The sequence below is a fragment of the Hydractinia symbiolongicarpus genome, chromosome 5 (genome assembly GCF_029227915.1).
Source record: "Hydractinia symbiolongicarpus strain clone_291-10 chromosome 5, HSymV2.1, whole genome shotgun sequence".
In the NCBI taxonomy this organism is placed as follows: Eukaryota; Metazoa; Cnidaria; class Hydrozoa; order Anthoathecata; family Hydractiniidae; genus Hydractinia; species Hydractinia symbiolongicarpus.
The window spans coordinates 7,167,346-7,189,464 of NC_079879.1; the positions used below are offsets into that span (position 1 = coordinate 7,167,346).

The 22,119-nt window shown below is 33.7% G+C and overlaps 1 protein-coding gene across 1 annotated transcript; it reads right to left on the reverse strand.

Moving 5' to 3' along the window:
* Positions 1 to 13,107: 13,107 nt before the first annotated feature.
* LOC130644478 (uncharacterized) lies at positions 13,108 to 21,612 on the reverse strand. The gene is made up of 6 exons (XM_057450107.1): positions 21,425 to 21,612; positions 16,090 to 16,485; positions 15,768 to 15,818; positions 14,592 to 15,487; positions 14,048 to 14,326; positions 13,108 to 13,555 (listed from the first exon to the last, which is right to left on the reverse strand). Exons 1-6 carry the CDS (start codon positions 21,471 to 21,473, stop codon positions 13,229 to 13,231), a joined length of 1,998 nt encoding a protein of 665 aa, XP_057306090.1. The 5' UTR covers positions 21,474 to 21,612; the 3' UTR covers positions 13,108 to 13,228.
* Positions 21,613 to 22,119: the final 507 nt, after the last annotated feature.

The window sequence follows — 22,119 nt, forward strand, 5'->3', positions numbered from 1 at the left end:
TGCTCTTACAAATCATGGAGATATATATATATAAATCAAGATTTCTATTGTCACTGATTTGCATGCAAATACCACTGCCTTTTTGCGAGTACGTTTTCCAAAAACCTTATCGGTTGTTTACATTTAATGTGTCTAAAAAGATCTCAAAGCACGAGGAAAGCTATCCTGTGCATAGCTACCCGTTTTTAAAAGGTCCACCAAGATATACAAAACTATTGTTTTTACGTTCAATATTTTTTGACAGCTGACATTTCACTTTCCCCATATAACTTATCATCTTTTTCGTCATCTTTAAGAAATTGGTTCTCTTTAGTGAGATATATTTTTAGATGTGGTTTCATTAAAACTCTTGAGTGGAAATATACTGTCGCTAGTTAATACAAACGTCACCTTGTGATAACAGGCTTGTGATTCCGTACCTAAAGTTTCTCTGCCGCCAAGGAATTCCGGTCTTTAAGTTTACTCTGATCACCATTAAATCTTGAACCGTTTGTTCCAACTTCTGCATATAAAAATCCGATATCAAGGCCTACAAGGACGAGCAAAATAATACAATCAGTCTTTTTTTGGTTCCAGTAATTCGACCGGAGTTTTTATGTTGTTGAATCACGACAGTTTTCTCATCGAGTGTGACTATTCTGCTAAGAAAGCTTCAACATGTCTTAAATTTCCTTTATATTTTAAGTTATTTTAACTATATTCTTGGAGTAAAAAGATATTTAGGCGTAGCTTTCTCATAATAGCATTTGAGATAGTGATGACAGCTTGAAATATCTAATGATCTAAAAGTTTCAACGGTTGCTAAATAGCGTAAAACTAAACAAACCAGTTTTTCTAGAGGGATAGTCTTTGTCGTTGTTTTTTGGTTTTTGTCTCCGGATAGCAGGTCTACCAAATATAAAAACTGTGTATAGTTTATGCGAATAAAATCCCTGCATTTTCCTAGGTTGTCTTTAATTATTTTTTGACTACGGCTGAACCCACCATTTCCTATCCACTGATTTTTTGTTTCTTTTTTCCTAGTCAATAAAAAACAGTGCCAGGATATCCTTACCCGTAATCACCGCCATGATTGTTCTCATTCACTTGTTTTTTTAAAACCATGTACATAAAACCTTGTAGCATACAAACCCTGACTCCACAAGACACGTTACAAGACGTATGCAATATGTTGTATGTGACAGGGGCGGATCCAACATTTTTAACATGTTAGTCACATTTTTTGCGAAGCAAAAAAAGCGCAGCAGTTTGCTGCTCCCAAAACAGCTGGGGGTCTTACCCCATGGGCGCTGTAAGCCCCCCCCCCCCATCATGGCGGGTCTGGAAACATGGCGGGTCCGGAAACTTTCGCTATTTTAAGCCTCTACGCATTATAAACGGCCTAAATAATGTCAAAATTATTAGTTTTGTTAGAGACGTCTTTTGTTCTAAAGTTTTGAATGGACAAGAAAATAACAAATCATCCTTTAAAGGGTTTCAAAAAAGTGTATGAAAATGAAAAACAGCAGTTTAAATTCAAATACTTTAAGACTGTTTCGCCTAATATCAGGGCTCGTCAGCATTCCATGCATTCAGCATTCCATGTTAGTATTCCAGACATGGACAGTCTGCTATATGCTAAAGTAAGTTTAACTAGGGGAAGCTGAATTGTTTTAACCAGAATTACAAAAATGGTTGGCTTTAAAATTATCATCACATCCTTCATCAACACCTTGCAGACAAAACAGAATATAAGCTTGAGCATAAGTATTTTTAGCATTTAATGATGTAAATACAGGTTCAACTTTGCACTTTGCACCACAGTTAAGAAAATAGGAAATTTGGTTTTTGATGTATCTGTACAGTCTGGAGGCACAACATAATTTTTCTTACCACTGGGAAATTAAAGTATTTGGCGAAAGGTGGCAAAAATTTTCTGTGTTCAGAGTACTAACCATGCTATCGCAACTAGTCTACCAAAACAAACTAAACCAAGCCTGATAGTACAAGTAAAAACAGCTTCATTCCCCACAAATTCTATTGTGTTACACCAGTTTAATTTAACCCTAACTTCTGTATTATATCACATGTTGGATGTAGCACTACAGAATAAAACATATATGCACCCTTTTGGTTGGTCACTGCCTATTCTGCAAAATGCGTGTGCTCAAATATTATTCAATTGATAACATAATAAATAAAGGACAAACAAAAATTTTATCACTTAAACCGTAGTTGTAATCATGATTAAGCTTTTGTACCAACATAATTTAAGTTGAACATTCCGGTACTTTACAATTTCTTTGGACTGGTTAAAAAATTTGGGCTTAAACTAGTTTTATCAATTCCTTGTATCTGTGTTAAAACAGATATGCTGTAAAAAATGCCTTATCGGCGTCCCCGAAAAAATTCCTAAATTAAAAAACTTAAGAACTACAATGATAGGTCAATGTATTTCATTGATCTGGTCTAAAACTATACCATATTAAGTTTTAAGCCATTGTTTTAATTTTTGCACAAGTATCAGACTTTTAACATTAGCGAAAAGTATGTTTTTTTATACTAACCACTCAGTAGATCAAGTTGTTAGCGTTTTCTAATAATACAAAAAGCCTTAAGGCTTGAAGATTTCTTCCTTAGGAAGAGAAAATGTTCCCAGAGCAAAATGTTTAGTGATCGACCCAAGGCTGAGATTTTCAATTTACCAACAGGATAAATGATTAAATGTGACTTAAAAACTGCTGATAGGGTTTTCACGAAGCGCTGTTTCCAACAATTTAAAACATACTAGTCGTTAGCCCGTGGAAAAATCCACGGGTTCGCCCGTCCTTTTTTTACCGCATTGCGTGCGTCTCGCTACCTGCGCAGCTAAGCTACCATTTTGCGTGACAGACAGACGGACGGACGGACGGACAGACGTATACGGGTATTATAATATAGATTACACCTTGATTTTTTACAACACCAAACAAACCAATTGTTTTTGTACGTCCAACACGGGAAAATTTATCCGGATCGTTGTTTGCAATTAAAGTAAGGTTTTTCTAAGTTTTTTTATGCTGTATTTGATATTTGAGTTTCGGATAACCACAGTGCTGTTCTTTTTATAAAAAAAAATATTTAAGCCTTATTTTGTTCTATATATGGAACTTCCAACAACTGTGAACAACATTGCGATCGCTCCAATGCGAATATCATTTCGCGCTTGCTGTGTGCGAAGAAACGATTACAAAACTTTGATTCGGGTTGTTCTTAGTTTTAAAAACAATGACTTGAGCTTGGGGCTGTTCTTTGTTTTTTACAAAATCTGAGGTTGTTGTTATAAAATTGTTCTTGTTTGAAAAATCTCCTGGAGTTTAAGTAAACTGGCCTGAAAAACTATTAAATATGGGCAAAAAATAACGCAATGTATATACTGAAATTTTATACATGTAAATAAATAACAAGAACATACAGATTTACACACTAAATAACTAAAATCTCGGAATCGGCCTGAAAAGTTCTAAAAATTATGCAAGGTAAATACTATTAAATAACCAAAATAAAACTAGAAGAACAAACTAAATAGATGCAAATTATATAAATGTACATTCGTTTTAGTGTTGGTTAATTTTTTACAAGTTCATGTTTGAAGCTTACTCTGTAACTTTTTAGAAGTGCTGATAATGTCTGTGTTAGATTATGGCTGACTTAAAAAAAATACTCATACTAAAAATAAGACATAAAAACAGAAATAATGTTAGCACATTATATATGCCATATTATTCTTTGCCCTCTATATTTAAGATGACAGGCATTATTGCATAAATGCATGGAAAAATAACATTTTTCACCATTTCATGAAGTTTTGATAAAAAAAAATCAGTTGATACTGTAAAACATCAAATATTTGTGAAGTCTGTCTTTCCAAGAAGAGTACTCGCATGTACAGGTTGCGAAGACAAACTTTGACAGTTTCATAAATATTCTAAAAGTTCTTAAGCCTGCCTAAAAGCATAAAATTTTATTTTTAACAGTGACCAAGCATAGCATGTTTACTCTATATCAATATTCCTACCAAATGTTTTTATTAGCTTTTTAATCTACAAAATAAAGGTGGGTTTTCCGGGAATCAGATATTGGAAATATAAAGCGTAAAAACTACTTTTACAACATTTAATTGGAATTTTAATATGCGTTCAAAATTGTTGTATGAGCCTATATTTACCAAGGGTACAATTACTTGCAAAATAAATTATATGCGAAACTTATTTTGCGGATGGATGATACCAAAATGCTATACTTTGCGAGATATATTTGTGCAGATTACAAAATTTTCCTGAAATAGGGAAAAAATTTATTGTTGCGACACATTTGTGCCTCGTGTCCTCATATCATGCAACAAATATTGTGTAAAACCATTTGAGGCATAGTGTAATTGACCAATGAAAATACAAGAAATTGTAAACATTGCTTTTCTTGAGTCGAACATCAAGTGGAGAGAGAAAATGGGAGAAAAAGCAAAAATATCGGATGAAGAGACAATTTTAATCGACCCTTATAAAACAAATCCTGCGTTATGGGATAGTAAGAATGCACAATTGTAGTATACTACAAAAATAATAATATCTGGTTAGTTACTTCAACAGCGCATACAGCTCTAATAACTTCAAAAAAACTTTCCACTCCCTCCACATCCATACTTCGGATGATAGGAAGATTTAAATCAAAGTTTTTCATAAGACCATTCTGCAGCTAATCAGAAGTGGTGTGGAAACATTTTTATGCGCATGCTATCGGACATAACGCACGCATGAAAATGTCCCTCATGTCCCCTTACCTGAAGACACATAAAGCTTTTAAAAGATGTAGAAACATTTTTTTCTAACAGAATGTTTTTTTCAAACAGTATTAAAATGTTGTAATACCTTTGGTAATTTTAACGCTGAAAATTTTAGTCTTAAAAAATTATTCCAACCTTTTTATGGGTACTTGGGGCTAGCCCTCCCCCGTGAATGATATATATATATGTAACAACCAATCTTTAGCTAATTATTATTATCCTGCACGAAAGCATACGACCGGAATTTACTTGTTGATAGAAAAAATGAAGCTCTTTGAAAGCGCACAGAGTAAAAGAACCTTAATAAGAGGTGTGAGTGTAAATGCACTGTAGCGAGTTTTTCTCCTCATGACTGAGCAATGAATAAACGGTTTTATGAGGATGAGTGGTCTTTCTCCGTATGCAAGATTAATAGTACAAAAGTATAACGTTAGCGCACAAAACGCTGTGAAAAAGTTGGCCGATCCATTGTTTGTGGTGTGGATATCAAAAAAGAAGATATGTGATTAGATCTTGGGATTTCTTTGTCACCTCGACAAATGCAAGAAGTTAAAAATATCTACCTTCTGAAATTTAAATTGACAAACTGAATTCAAAAAGTTGAAACAAAAGAGGGTAAACACACAATTATTAAATCCGCGGATTTGATAAACAAATGGTCCTTTTTCTCAATTATATATAAATTAATTTAAAGAAGAGTGTTTAGCTCCCCAGCTAGATCAATAAAGCTACAACGACCACTTCTATTCATGGCCGTACACGGAATGCTCTAGCCATACGAAGAGAACAGAAAGTCTTTTTAGATTGGTCATTAAATTGGCAAGGAATAAAATGAAGCATCTTCATTCGCTTGTGGAAAAATAGAGATGTTTTGAGACTTTAGTCTGTCTGTCTGTCTGTCTGTCTGTCTGTCTGTCTGTCTGTCTGTCTGTCTGTCTGTCTGTCTGTCTGTCTGTCTGTCTGTCTGTCTGTCTGTCTGTCTGTCTGTCTGTCTGTCTGTCTGTCTGTCTGTCTGTCTGTCTGTCTGTCTGTCTGTCTGTCTGTCTGTCTGTCTGTCTGTCTGTCTGTCTGTCTGTCTGTCTGTCTGTCTGTCTGTCTGTCTGTCTGTCTGTCTGTCTGTCTGTCTGTCTGTCTGTCTGTCTGTCTGTCTGTCTGTCTGTCTGTCTGTCTGTCTGTTTGTCTGTCTGTCTGTCTGTCTGTCTGTCTGTCTGTCTGTCTGTCTGTCTGTCTGTCTGTCTGTCTGTCTGTCTGTCTGTCTGTCTGTCTGTCTGTCTGTCTGTCTGTCTGTCTGTCTGTCTGTATCAGAAATCTTATTTAAACGAGCGGTTGTTTCCTTCTTCTTCTTCTTCTCCTTCTCCTTCATTTTAACCGATTGCCGTAACGTCACGAAGTTAAGGTCCGACCTGACCCCGCGACCTGGCGCTACGCCGGCTGTGTGCGTATCTTAATATTCGTGAAATTGGAAAAAAGTAAAGACTGCGTTACGAATTTAATCGCAAATATTTTTACAGACTGATGAGCTATGCTAGATACTTCTTCAAATTTTCGTTTCCAGTTATGTTTTTAACGAGCTCTAGGGGTTAAGGTACGATTCGTTTTTTTTTTCGAGGGACGGAGTTCAAAGACGTCATATTTGTTATACTTGCTTTCTTCACCAAGCTGTGAATCAAAATTTTCTTGAAGAAAGAGGAATATTTGGTTCGGTCAGTATAATTATTCAACTGCCTAAATTTCAGTTCTATCAACGTTTAAGATATTCTCTTCATCGTGTCTATGTTTTCACATACTAAGATGAAAATACCATCACGTTTTCTAGCCAGGTGTTAATCTGAAATAAAACAATTTCAAGATTTTAGTTAGCTAACGTAGATTTCAAGCATCCTGCTGATGGCAGCTAGCTGTAGATAGCCTTATTTATTCTTATTATTTTAAAGTTTGGTTTATTATTATTTATTTTTATCTTGAGGTTTGTGGCTCTGGCTAGCTCTTTAGCTACTTCTGCCTGAAGATTAAAAGTAGCCAAATGCAGTTTGGCTAGCTACAACAAAATTCTTAATCAATATTTCTTATGCTAAATGCAGTTAGTAGGTAGCGACACCTTTTGTTAGTGTCATGAAAACTTATTCCACAAAATAGAATTGCTGAGTGATTTTTTTAGCTGGACAGGGTAACGACAGGCTGTTCTTCCCGTGTTCTTATTTAAACTGAAGTTGCAATAAAGTTTTTTTGAAAAGGGTATTGCACCTAAACGCACTGACGACACAGTTTACCTATACTAACCGCTCAGTCCAATGTTAATGATGGTTGTTTCCTGAGTTTCTGTTTATCCGAAGTTACAATAAAGTTTTTTTTTCAAAAAAGGGTATTATGCATATATGGATATGTGTCATTGTTTGCCAGTACTAAATCCCTCAGCCCAGAGTAAGTTTGAACTTTTAGTGGGACCATTCTCTGAAAAATAAAAAAAAGTTGGCCAACTGTTTTTGCTATAACATGGGAGCAATGTGTTGTAAACTGTGTTTTTATTTCAGCTAAAGTTGTGAAAAGTTATTTTTTTAAAAATATATTACACTGGAAGGATCATAATGTTGTGCGCCTATTTTTTCAAAATATATTCCACCGCAAACACCATAATGTTTTGCGCCTCACTCAATTTATGACATACTATACTAAAGCGCTTCACCTAAATGTGTGGCACGGTTTACACTTCTTATTAATCGCTTATCTGACTTCCACAAGATGACTGTGACTTTTATGAAAACTAAATTTAAAAAGGGTAAACCGAACATACAACAATATAGGGACTACAAAAAATTTGACCATGAAACTTTCCGGGGGGACCTTTTTAAATCGTTAAATGAAACCGATTTCTTAGGTATTGATCTTGAAGCATCTTTGAACAAAGTCATGAACACTCTTAATATACATGCTCCAAAGAAAACGAAATATTTGAGAACCAACCAAGCACCTTTTATGAATAAAGAGTTAAATAAGGCAATAATGACTAGATCTAGACTAAGAAATAAATACTTAAAAAACAAAAGCGATGAAAATAAAACTGCTTTTAAAAAGCAAAGAAATAAATGTGTCAAACTAGTACAAAAAAGTAAAGAAACCTACTATAACAATTTAGAGATTAAAAGTGTTACAGATAATAAAAAATTCTGGAACATAGTTAAACCTTGCTTTACTGAGAAAGTCAAAAACAAAGAGCTGATAACATTAGTTGAAAATGGAAAAACTATCACTGATGACCTTGAAATAGCATCGATTTTCAATGATTATTTTTGCAACCTTGTTCCCAATCTTAGAATCAAGCTAAATGAAAATCCACAAAATGATAATATTTTTAATGATAAATCTATTGAGACCTCGTTATCAAAATTTGCTAATCATCCAAGTGTTGTCAAAATCAAACAGTTTTATGGCGAGTCTGGTAAAAAGCTTTCTTTTAGACGAGTCAGCCTATCTGATGTTACAAAAAAAATTAAAAATTTGGATAAAAATAAAACTACACAGCAGTCTGACATTCCAACGAAAATAATACAGGAAAATTCTGACATTTTTGGAAATGTTTTGTGCAATAGCATAAATTATAACATCGACCAATCCAATTTTCCAAAAAGCCTTAAGAACGCAGACGTCATTCCAGTTTTTAAAAAGGAGGACCGTACGGACAAGTGTAACTACCGCCCGGTCAGTATACTGCCTAATATCTCTAAGATATTCGAAAAATGCTTATACGAACAAATTGAAGCTTTTTTTCAACCTATTTTTAACAAGCAGCAGTGTGGTTTTCGGAGAGGTTTTAGTACGCAGCAATGCCTTATAGCAATGATCGAAAAATGTAAAAAAAGCCTAGATAATAAAGGATCTTACGCAGCGTTATTGACAGACTTGTCTAAAGCTTTTGACTGTATAAATCACGATTTACTTATTGCTAAATTGCACGCTTATGGGTTTGACAAGGATGCTTTGAGATTAATACATAGCTATTTAACTGGCTGGAAACAAAGAGTTAAAATAAACAACTCATTTAGTACGTTACTGGACATCTTATTTGGTGTGCCACAAGGGTCTATTTTAGGCCCACTACTCTTCAACGTTTTCCTGATAGATTTATTTCTGATAACGATTGAAACTGATATAGCTAGCTACGCAGATGATAACACCCCATATACGTATGGGTCTGATAAAAATCAAGTTGTAGAAGACCTTGAAAAAACAGCAAAAAGAATGTTTATATGGTTTGCTGAAAACGGTATGAAAGCCAATGAAGCAAAGAGCCATCTTCTTTCTAGCTTACCACTTGATACAAAAGCTGTCGTTGGAGACACGTACATTGAAAACAGTGACCAACAGAAACTGTTAGGGATAAAAATTGATCGGAAATTAAAATTTGATTTGCATGTAACGGACTTATGTCAAAAAACCAGCCAAAAACTACATGCGTTAGCGCGTGTTGCACCTTACATGGATACTCAAAAAAGAAGAGTTATTATGAAGGCTTTTGTTACCTCTCAATTCAGTTACTGTCCTTTGATATGGATGTTCCACAATAGAACATTGAATAACAGAATTAATAATCTGCATGTAAGAGCACTTCGAATAATCTATTGTGACCATACATCAACATTTAAGGAACTGTTACATAGAGATAAATCAAAAACGATACACGAAAAAAATCTTGAAACACTAGCTATAGAAATATATAAAGCTAAAAACAAACTCTCACCTGATATAATAAGTGATATTTTTCTGTTCCGTAGTAGCACTTATAATTTGAGAAATGAAAGAGAACTTTGCTATGGCACAGCAAAAACGTCTACTTATGGCACTAAAACTATCTCAAATTTTGCGCCAAAATTGTGGCAGATGATACCATCAAATATAAAAACATCTGAAACGTTACAAGAGTTTAAGTCAAAAATTAAGAAATGGAATCCAGAAAGTTGCCCTTGTAGGTTGTGCAAACCGTATATTAATGGATTAGGTTTTATTTGACAGGCAGACTTTTATTTAGTATTTATAGCATTTTGCGATTTGTTTTTGTTGTGTTTTTTTTTTTTTCCCCGAATTTTCTGGCATACCACTTCCTTGCAATATATAGGATCTCAAAAATAAAAGCTATAGTCTAACCATCCTTTATCTCAGGATGATGGTATGCAAAGCAAAGAAGTCAAATTAACTAAATTAATTGCCTTCTTCATTGACTTTAATTAGCGACTTTTCCCGAGAAGCTAGAATTTTTTTTATTTTTTTTTTACACGTCAATGTAAAAGAAATTGTTAATAATAATAATAATCTTTCAGGCGTTCAATACCAGGTAACATAGTTACTTGTGGTTTAACCCGGCGTTTCGACTCCGGGTTCCCCAGCTGCTCATCATCATCATCATCATCATTCTCGGCTTAACGTCCATTTTCCATGCTAGCATGGGTTAGACGGGTTATATTAATGAAATGTTTGATTGAAGTGAGGCAGTCTAAGGTTTATCATTTTTTGCTTCTTTTTTGTTCTAGTGGCCCCCAGTGGATACAATTCACTAACTATAGGTTTTTGAGATTTTCTGGGCTAGCCACTTTAAATATTTATTACTATTATTATTATTTACCCTCTTCCAGTCTGATCTAGACTGTGTTAGATCTAAGCTCAACTTCCTCTGTATCAAGTCTGTCCTTATAACCTCCTGCCAAGTCTTTCTCGGTCTGCCTCTGGGCTTTGCCCCGGGAACTATCAAGTCTCTACACTTTTTTACCCAATTATCCTCCTCCATTCTTTCCAAGTGTCCCAGCCAATTTAATCTTCTAATCTGGATAACATCTTTAATTCTACGGATACTTAGCCTGCTTCTTAGCTCATCTGAACCCTTTCTGTCTCTCAGACTGGCGTTACACATCCACCTAACCATTCTCATATCATTCCTTTCTAAACAGTCAAGATCTTCCTGCTTCACTGCCCATGTCTCACTACCGTACAACATAACACTTCTTACACAGGCCTCATACAACCTACCCAAGACGCACTTTTCTCTCTCTGAACTTTTTCAACGCAGAACCTATCGTACATGTAGCACTTCTTCCAACACCCCTTCACTGCCCAACATATCACCTAAGTAACAGAAGTTCTCAACTATCTCTAACGAGCTGCTGTTGTACATAATTGAAGCTGGAAATACTTCATTTTCTATAATCTCACCTTTGCAACGCTTTCATACAAACTGAATGTCAGCTCTTAACCTTCCACTAATACTACTGCACTTCTTATGTACCCAATGCTTGCAAGTCTGACAAAAAATTGAGTTATTACCAACCCCTTTCCTGCAAACTCCACAAGGCCACTTTCCAACTACAAGGTCACACTTGGCTGCAATGCTACTAATCATGACTTTAGACCTTGCTGTGTTCACCCTAGTATAAATATTAATACCACGAAATCGCATTTTGGATTTAGTCTTTATTGTTATTTCTAAACCGGTGAACATAGTCTTAACCTTTTTATTTCTTTCGTCTACTTCTATTTCTTTTTTTGTTTTTAAACTTGTAGGATCCAACTTTATGGTCGAATCTTAGATATCTTAAACTTTATCAAGATTTTAGTCATGTCACAGGTATAATAAAACATTTCCAAAATATCGCTACACCACAAGCAATGATATTTAATAAATGGACATGCTAAAACGTCTTCGTTTCTTATGATTGTTTAGTGTAATGCTGTATTGTTAAAGTATTATTTTTCACAAATCACGATAATACCACGGGATAATACCTATTTATTTCAAAAAACGGAACAACATAGTAAAAGTTCTGTACAAAACATGCTACTGGCGACCTTAGGTATGGGGAACAAAGTTACACGCGAACAAGAATCTGAAATCTTTTAGCCTGCAAGGGCTTTTCATTTATAGTTTCATTTATTTATTTTTATAGTAGTTGGAAAGTTTAAACAGTCTTTGTTGCAAAGTAATTTTCACATTGCATATATTATTAATTATTATATTGAAACGTCAAACACATATATTTTGTGTGAACTTCCGTATTCTTTCCTTCAAGGTGTGAACACGTCGATTACGACCCAAAAAGGATAGAAACTCTACCGTATTCTGTATTTTAAATGCCCTGTGTCAATATTTATTTTTATCTTAACATACTGACACATCACCCAAATTAGAAAAGGCTGGTACTTTCCTTCACTATTGCAGCAAACATCTGTGTAAGGTTGAGTGTTGGGCACCCGTAACACTTGTGCAAACCTACGGTCAGGTTCAAAAGTGCTGGCGCACAGGTGGTTGCTTGCATTACTTACATGTTACATATATTCGTTAAAATAATTATAACTTTGCAAGTTTTAGGAATAGTATTCTCGTGTTAGAAGTTTTATTTATTTTAGTATTGCCTTGATTCAATTTGAACTGTTATTTGTTGGTTAATTTGTTTTCATCTTTTATTCTTGTATTTGTCTGCTGTTGCTGTTATATATTTCGTTGCTTTATACTGTGTTCATGTTGTTGTGCCACCCCACGGTTTGTAAGTAAGAATCCTTTTAAAAGGAGAGATTTTGTAAAAAATTTGAACCTTTGCACAATTACTACTGTTCGTCATTAAAAAAAAGTTTTATCATTGCAACTAGCTGTTTTGTCAGCTCATAACCGAAACATTATCTTTTCTGAATTTAGTAATTATTTGTTAAAATAACAAACATTATTATTATTTTAACAGGAAGGGATAAACGCTTAACCTAATTCGCTCTATATGTTGTAAATAACGTTTATTGTTGTTGCTGGTATTAGTTGAAGCACTCAAAATGATGACGTTACTTCATAATCATTCTAAGTGACAGGCTCCTATCAATTCTAGCTGACTAGGTTGAACACAATCGGTTGTAACACGCGATATTTTACATCAGTAGTATTGAATGGCGTGAAAATCTACAACTGGATGCCCTTAAATATTTCACTTGGGAATAGTAGCCGACATAAATGAACACTTTGACGTATTTGATAGCTACTAAGTGCTTTATTTTTTGGTGCTTTCTTGTTTCAATGAACCAACTAAACGACTAAACGACTGAGAAACATAAACGAAATTTTTATTGAGTTGACATGCTACAAAAGTCCCGACATCGAACTATTGTGCAAAAATCTTGTTATGTGACTATTGCAAAACCAATACTTTCTGGACATGCGTATTGTTGAGGTACAGGTCTCTTTTTTGGACAGTAAGACAATTTATTTAGTCAACAACAGTGCGTCTCAAGATTCATAATAAAGCACTGACAAGTTGCTATTTTCATAATTGCATATCAAATAGTTTAATTCTGTTTTCCTTTCGCGTTTACCAGTAACAATAAACTTCAATTGAGAAAAATAAAGCTATAATTAAATAAAAATTTCATGTCTAAGTTTGTGTGTTAAGTGGCAAAAAACTTTCATGATTGTTCATATGCTTTCTTAATGTTTTTCGGCAGGTATGGTCGAATCAACTTCCAATTTTCCGACTTTAATTTCAACTTCTTCACATGATAGTGAATCTTCGAGTTCTTGGATACTGCAGTGATATCTAAGTCAAGAAACTCCTCTTCTTTGTACCAACCTTTGGAGTAAAATCTTCCTCGGATTTGCAATAAAGATTTTAGTCCGCCCTGGCAACAACGTTCACATTCAAATAGTTTTTGTGTTGTTTTGCTTTTCAAATCGGATTGTTTTTGAAGAATTTTTACCAACCTTTCAAAAATCTTCCAATTCTTTTCTTCTTTCTGAATAAATAATTAAAAAAACGCTTACATTTTGATGTAGTAAGCAGGATATTCTACTTCCTAATACACTATATAAATAGTTTTTTAACAACGACTACTTTATAAGCATCTGTACTAACACTGACAAAGTTCTGCGCAACCTTAACATAAGAAATATTAGATACCACAGATTATTTTTTTAAGCTGCGGTTTTGAAATTACAATTTTAGTAATCGTGAAAATTTTTTAACGTGCTACCTAAAAACATTTAAACAACTTTTTTACAGGAATAAAGTCACAACAACCGAAGTAGTACCCTGCCAATATCTAAAAATACGTGTATGTTTAGAAGTACGAAAAGAGTTTAAGTAAACAACATAGAAAAATAAACAATGAAATGCCTTCGTTGATAAATGTAAAATTATATCTACTTTTCTATCGTCACTACTTTTGCTGGATAAACCAATACTAATGAATAATGATGTCCAAAAAAAAACAGAACAAGATTCTAACCTTCTTTTTGTTGCAATCTAAATCATTTGGAATGTCAAATTTTATTTCAAAGGTTGTCAGCTTCAAAATATGGGTAAATTCCATTGTGAATTGACTGCTTCGATCCACCAAAGCTACGTTACTGATTCCGTAGTAAGACTCGATGATTTTTCCACGCATTTGTAACCATAAGCCGAGTTTCAATCTGTTATTTGGCAAAGCGCCTCCCAACTTGTAATGTTTTCTCAAATATTTGCAGTATGGTATATCCACACTACCAGTGGACAAAATATACTCAATCTGAAAAGAACAATAAATACAAAAAAGTAGAGCACTTATGAATTGTTGTAAAGACATAAATAAAATGTATTTTTGTTGCAAAACTCTAGTCGCAGCAAGCATTTGAGAACTTTACACACTTAGTCTGCTATGAATTTTTGTGTATGGACATAACTTGAATTTCTTGTGTCTTTTGTTTTAAACAAACAAATTTTCCTTGAGATAAATATTCCTCCTTAATTCTATAAGAGTAATATATAAAATAATATAATTGGTGCTTTCTTGCCTTGTAGATGTGAACATCTTCATTAAAATTGAATATCTTTAAAACAGGTATCCATAAAAGGTTTGGTATAAACGAATTGATTACCAATAAAAATTGATGGAATTTCGTGTTTCCAATCTCCATTCTCATCACTGTAAAACGACGATCATCTCCAATCATAGTTTCAAAATTTGTTCCCGTGGAAAAAGAAGTAGATGTTAGCGCTCCTGTAGATTTTATGATTCCTTTAAATGCCGTAACTTTTTGATTACCATGCCAGAGTATATCCCAAGTTGGGTTAAAGATTTTTGTCTCCAACTCAAAATTTCCTTTATTATCCTTTTGCTGATATTTTAACACTTTCTCTATTTCCTCCGGCAAACTTTTCATTTTTGTCGCACTCTTCACAATAAGAAAAGGTAACGCTTCTCGTGACTTAGCATGTAAAATGATCTGCCGTTCATTTTGCGGCCAAATTCTATATTGAAATTTTATTGCACATAAAAAATGAATTCCAGAACCTTGCATGTATGCTCTTGTGGAAGTCTGAATTAAAAGTAATGTCATATTTTTGAGGGTTAGGAATTTATCCGCAGGGTAACGTTGTATTATTCCTAAAGGCTTTGCAAAATATTTTGTAATATTCTCGATAGTTTTAAATTCGCATACCCAACCAGTACGTCGTGGTAAAAACTGACCAATATTTTTTAGTGGTAAAATATTATTCAATGTCAATTTTGGGACCTTGTTGTTGATGTGTGAATAATTTGTGGAGCAGTAAATATGGGAAGGTTTCATAAATGTTTTTATTCCTTGTCGATACTGATATGGAATGTCTTGAATTAAAAGTTCTGTTCTTGAAGAATTATTTTTTTCGCCTTCCTTTATACTCTTGGTAACTTCAAAAGCATAGGAATCTAAAAAATAACAGGATGTTAATCATTTGTCTATGGAAGTTAATATTTTAGCACCAATACCAGACGAATTAACACTAAATCAAGAAAAACATATTTATGTAGCTACCAAAAAAAATGAGAACAGTTAACCGCAAAAATATGGAGGAGAAAATAATCTTATGGTACTTAAATACAATTGAGGCTAATCGTGGTCTAACTGCAATAACCTAACCAGTGTTGGACAGCAAAGATGTTTGTGCGGTGGTAGCTTTTCATCCTAAAAACCTGAAAATTGCCTCACCTTTTTCTTTATTCTCGTTTTTGCAAAATTTCTTTATTGCTGGTACGAATGCTAGTCAAAAAAAATTACGATAAACGCTACAATATACAGCTAGGTAGAAAGTCTCAAGAATTATTTGACTGAATCAGAACAAAGTAGGTAAGGATGTAGTGGGTTAAAAGATTAAATTTAATGAATAATTTCCCATCTATCTATGCGCAGATGTAAAAACAAAAGATTCTGTAGAGTTGTAAGGTAATTAAGGTAATTAGAGACAATTTGGACCAAAAATAATAATAGAAATAAAGAATTCAAATCTATATATATTATAGAATCTACGTACTTGGTTTTAAAGGTCTTTTGCACGCATGACTCATAACTAACGAATCACAATTAAGATTTTTTACGATATCGTTATATTCTGGAACAATTTGTCCAATCCAGTTGCAAGGTTTTGACTTAGCTTTTAAACAATCCACGCCGCAAAGTTGTATTAGATGCAGCTCTCCATTCCTATCCGCGCATGATTTGTGAAAATAATAACAAAGTAGATCTTCAAAATAGTCAAGACACGGACCAAATGGATATTTTTTTAATTTAGGAAGTGTTTTAGATATAATTTTTTCTTTTAATTTGAAGGATATATTGCTTTCCATGAAAACTTTTGTCCCCATCAAACCAGTACAGCGTCCCGTATAAGCGATGCATTTGTTGGCATCAATTCTGTCTTCTGAAAATACTAAAAAGCAAGGGAAACGAAAAGACATACTAAGCAGAGTTACTTAAGAAAACCTTAAATAGCAGTTTAGTAATATTATCATACTAGTGGTTAGCCCGTATTAATGTCACAGGTTCGCCGGTCCTTAGATTTCCGCTCGTCGTACATATTTCCTGGATCGTTATTTCGTGCATTTTGTCCGCCTGTTAACATGAAGGAATGAAATTATTTAAACGGAGGGACAGACAGACAAAATACACGGCTATTATTATAAAGGCTTTTGTTTGTTGTTGAAAAAACAATAACAACATAGTACTCGTTATCTTTTATTGATACTTGCATTGAATCAGAATTAAATTTAATGGGATTAGAATATTAAAACACGATCCCACTTTGCGCGAAGCTAAGCCAGTGAGTCTATTAACCTAGGAGATTAAGAAGAAATCTAAAGAGAACAAAAAAATTGGAATGCAGCCATCTATCTCTTGATATATATTTTTAAACACGGTGAATTATGTCTAAGGTGATGTAGCTATGACCTACTATATTATGTGGTTGGACAAATTCATCGATATGGACACTTGGCAATTGGCATACTATAAATAGTTTTATACTAGCGTTTTGAAATAATATTATGGTCTAGTAAATCATTTAAAAGTGATTATGACGCATTGGAAGAAAAACATTCCGTAAATAACTTAACTACTTCTTTATTTCTCTTTTGTTGCGTTTCGTTTCTCTAACGAAATAGGGTGATCCAGGTAAAACATAATAAGTCGAATATATCGTTATTTTCTTGAATTGCTCAAATAACACAATATTCCCAGGTTCACGAAATTACCAAAATACTATAAATAAGCCCAAACCACAAAGATATCAATATCACTGATAACACGTGTTGATAAGACTTCACTGCACATCTGTTCGCCTACGCCCAATCTACACACCAGTTGTGTGACTTTGCGCATGCGTACAGAAACGAGCCAATGGCGAACGCACACAGGGGAAAGCCACACAGAGAAAAACCCCAAGAGCTGTGACGGGAAAGCCACTGGAAAGACTACAAACACAACATTTACATATTTCTAACTTGTGCTGTATATATAAAAAAGTTCCTCATTATCCCACGAGATGTTGATCAGTGCAAAAGTAACAGCGAGTTTGTAATCGCGTTTACACAGATTACAACATTTTCTCGCTCAGCATGATTTTAGGTGTGCCTTATTGAAACCGCAAAATGTTTAACATAATCACGTTCAGGAAGTATTCTTTGTCACTGCAATTCTAGTTTCCATTGATAATAAGTGATGGGTTTAAAAATTATTTTTAGTTTCTCTTTATGTTTGTTATTTATAAATACTTTAAATAAAACGAAATATTAATTAAGCAATGAGCACTAAGTCAGCATGCCCACATCTTACCTTCTTAAATTATTACGGATTTAATTATGTTTGCTCAGGTGAGTGAATCCATTCGAAATCAAAATGTACAGTAAGTGTTCTGACCGCAAAAAACCTGTCAGCGACCAAGCGCAATTTTTAACACCATAATTATTTTGATTTTCTGGTGGAAAAAAATATGCTGGGTCTCTCGGCTAGATGACATTTGAAATTTAAGGGGATTCCGCCCCCCTGCTCCCCTCAATAACTTGTCCAGATTGAATCAAGTTTGGCACACTTATAGTAAGTCCCAAAAGGAACAAAATAGGATAAATAAATTTTTGCTTATGTCAGCACGTTTACTATGACGTCACCGAAAGCTCTAAATTTTTCCACATAAAACTATCTACTTGATGAAAAAAGTAACTTTCAAGTTCTAAGAGTTATTGTATTTTCTCGATTATAATTATTTCATCAGAGGTTTTTACAGGTGGTTTCAAGTAATAGCCAATATCAAAGTCTTTGCGAGGTTTGGTACCTAAAGATTTGGCGTGCAGGTGTCTCATAGATATAATTTAAAAAATCAGTAAGTGTTATAGCCATGCAACATAGCATAAAGGAGCTTTTAAAAAAGCGGGAGGGCGGAATCTAAATATGGCGGCAAATTTGTAATGTCTGGCAATGTAAACAAAAATGACTACTCTAAATAGACAATTAATTTTATTGTTATCCTACGAGAGAGATTTACTTAACCTCCAATATTTATACATGTGATGTATTTCTCGCATTTTAATTGGCTGAAAAAAACTATTTTTCGGGAAAATTCTAAAAAAGGTTGAAAGTTTTCAGCTTTTGGAATTTCATCCAACTCATAAAACTTTTCCGGATATTGCTTTAATTAATTTAAATGTTGGATTTTTTTGTCCAGGAAACTATTTCAACAAGGAAGGATCAGCCTTTAAGCATAATGTAAAAAAATATTGTTGGTTTGCACAAGTATTGCACCACGCACGTGTTAGAAATACTTAGCATGATTTACTCTCGCAAAAGGTCAGAATAACAACAAAATTTTCGCATTTGGAAAATGCAAATTTTGATGTACTGGTTTGCTTTAATATTTTTTAAATCTTCCTTAGTATATTATGGTTTGCTAGGGGGGGGGGGGGGGGGGGGGTAGAAGCTGTACCTCTTTACAATGTGAGTGAAACTGAAAAATAGCAAAAATGTCTTTCCGTAAATTAAAAGACATTTATTTGCACTGAGAAAGAGGGTGCTTTCCAACTGAATTTATATTACATGATGATAGAGGGGACCTTTTTCATTCAAGTCATGTGTTCTACAAAATGTATTTATTTTCTCATTAACAACCAAATTAAATGCAAGAAAGTGCTATTCTAGTACATTACGTCTTCATTGTCTTCTTTTTACCTTGTTTAAGTTTAAGTGGTATTTCAACTGAGAGAGATTATTTAGACGTAATGTTTGCTTGTTAGGATTGATTTAAGAGAATGAGGCTACATGAGAGGTGTTATTCAACCATGTACGATATTCTTACAAGAGCACAATACCTCCTTGAAAAGTGTTATTTATTGAGATATCCATGTTTCTAATAAAAGAATTTATTCATGCTAAATACGCAAAAAGGACCACCATCTTAATTAATCATGTAAATCACAATAGCACGTGACCAAGCCAATTAAATGAGCGTGTTAAAAAATAACACACCAATAGTTTCATTGTTAATAAAACATACCACCTACCCATCCAACCACCCACCATCTCAGCTTCATTCCACTGGCGCTGTGTGCTTGCTATCTTATCATACAGAGAAATTATATCACTTTAGTTAACGCCTTAACTAGATCGCCAATACTACCTTTTATATTGTTGTAAATTGCATTATATATCAAAGAAATAAAGCTATTTTTGTTTAAATATCATGAATTTGAACATAACACAGGTACATAAAAGAGTACACATTTAATGCTCGTAAAATTCTGAACATGAAGAATTTTGTGAAAAAGTCGGTTCGCAAAATAAAGTATGCTGTATGAAAACACGAAATAAGCAGAACAAACCGTAATCAGAATCCTTTTTAAAAAATACGTAATAAGCGAGACGCACGCCATGCTGTATAAAAAGGTCTTGAAAACCCGTTATGTTTTCCACGAGCCACCGACTAATACTGTATATTAACGTATTAAACTGAGATTAGTTTGTCTAATTCACGCCAGTTAGTATTGTCTGATTTCTGTAAAACCCCATAGGGAATATAAATACAAATGATGCCCTAATATAAGTAAAATCAAAGAAGTCGAAAGAATTCAATGCAACCAGGATTGTCACCTCATTTGTTTTTAAGACCGTGGTATACACAGAAACTCTAATATATTATTCATAAAAAAATTACCACGAAGTGAAAACGCAGATTCGTTCGATAATGAAACAAGAAAAATTATTTGCAAGCAAATGGCTAATTTAGTAAACCACAATCTTGATTAAGTTACTTTCTTAAAAAAAACTACAAAAAAGTACATTCCTAAAATCGCAGAACTTTAGAGAATTACTAGCAATCAACCCTATTCGGTCCGGGGGCGGATTCCTGACGGCTTTTTCTTAATAACTCCTTATTGATATATTATATGGCTATAAAACTTACTGAGTTTCAATATTTATCTATTAGACACCTGCATGCGAAATTTTTAGGTCCCATACCTTTTAGAGGCTTTGATATTGGCCATTACTCGAAACTACCCCTAAATATCTCTATGAAATTCTTATAATGGAGAAATTTAATAACTCTTGTTAGGATTATCCTTAGAACTTGAAACTTGCAACACAGCTTTGTTTAATTAACAAGAATCATTTTCCATAATTTGGACACGTGGGTAACCCGATTTCCCGATTTTGTCGGATTTTACCTGAATATTGGAAAAAAAACAAAATTTCGGGCAATTTTTTATGCGATCCACGTAAAAACCGGAAAATATGTTAAATAACTTTTATTTAGCTTTCAGAAACTTCAAACAGAATGCAAAAATTCGCTCTGGAACACAAGTAATTAAATTTTAAGCAGATAGTGGGATTTTTAACAAATTTCAAGCTCCTACAGACCCTAACTTTTTAGAAAATTTCAGATATTTTATCTTTGTAGAGCCACAAAATAAAGACTTTTTTTAAACCTTCATTTTCATGGTGAAATTATGTCTTTTAAGAATCTTTTATGTTTGATCGTAGCCGTGTATTAAGGCGTTTTGTCCATTGCGAAAGATCTCTGCCCTAGGCATGCCAGAGACTATACCAGTGCGAATTGACACTTTCTGTTGGAGTTCAGCGTAACAATAGGATTGATTTCTTAGCAACTTATCTTGTCGAACTGGTGGTCTGACTTTGCACACGATAAAACCGCCACCATGCACAACCTTTAACGTGTTTATAAAGCCACCCAATGCGTTTTCAAACAATTAAAAATAGTAGTTGCGATTTATAAGAATCATTTGATTGTTACTACGATGTAATTAACAAAGAGGAATATACCACAGTATCATACATAGTAAATGAAACGAAAAAAACAAACTAACCTTCATTGAAATACGACTGCAGGATCATAAATATAGCGAAGTAGATCATTCTGCAATGTTTCTTCTGTTGCTTCTCAAAAATACGAGATTTATTATTTCACAAAGGAAAAATCAATGTAAGGAAAGATTGGCTTATTAAGCATAAAAAAATATATAAAATAGATTACTAAAAATAAACTGTCAAAAATGTATGACGTCGAACTGAAACAGCATACTTGTGGATTTGTCATATTCTGATCAAGTTACTTTGGAACACACAAACACAATTACAGAGGAAACAATAAAATTATATGGGCTTGGTTTGGAATGTTTTGATGTTTTAGTATGTTGGCAAACAAAAACATATTTCTTTCTTAATATACCATACATATTATTTATAAAACTGTCATAAAACGGATATAGCTACAATGTTGCATAACTCAACAACAAAATTTTTTTCTGTTCCTTTCCTTTACTTCTACAATTGAATCATTCTAAAATTTTAAAATGACGATTGGAACTTTCTGTTTTAGAAACTTATACAGATGGGTTTTTTGGCATCTACGTACAACATGCAAATTAAAACTACATGGGCGAAGTCCAAGACCAACCTTCTTTCTTAATTATTCTCGCTTTGTGACGCAAAAGTGGTATCCGAGGAACAATCACCCAAGGGCAAGCTTCTTTTGTAATAGCCGTATTTATCTTTTTGTGAC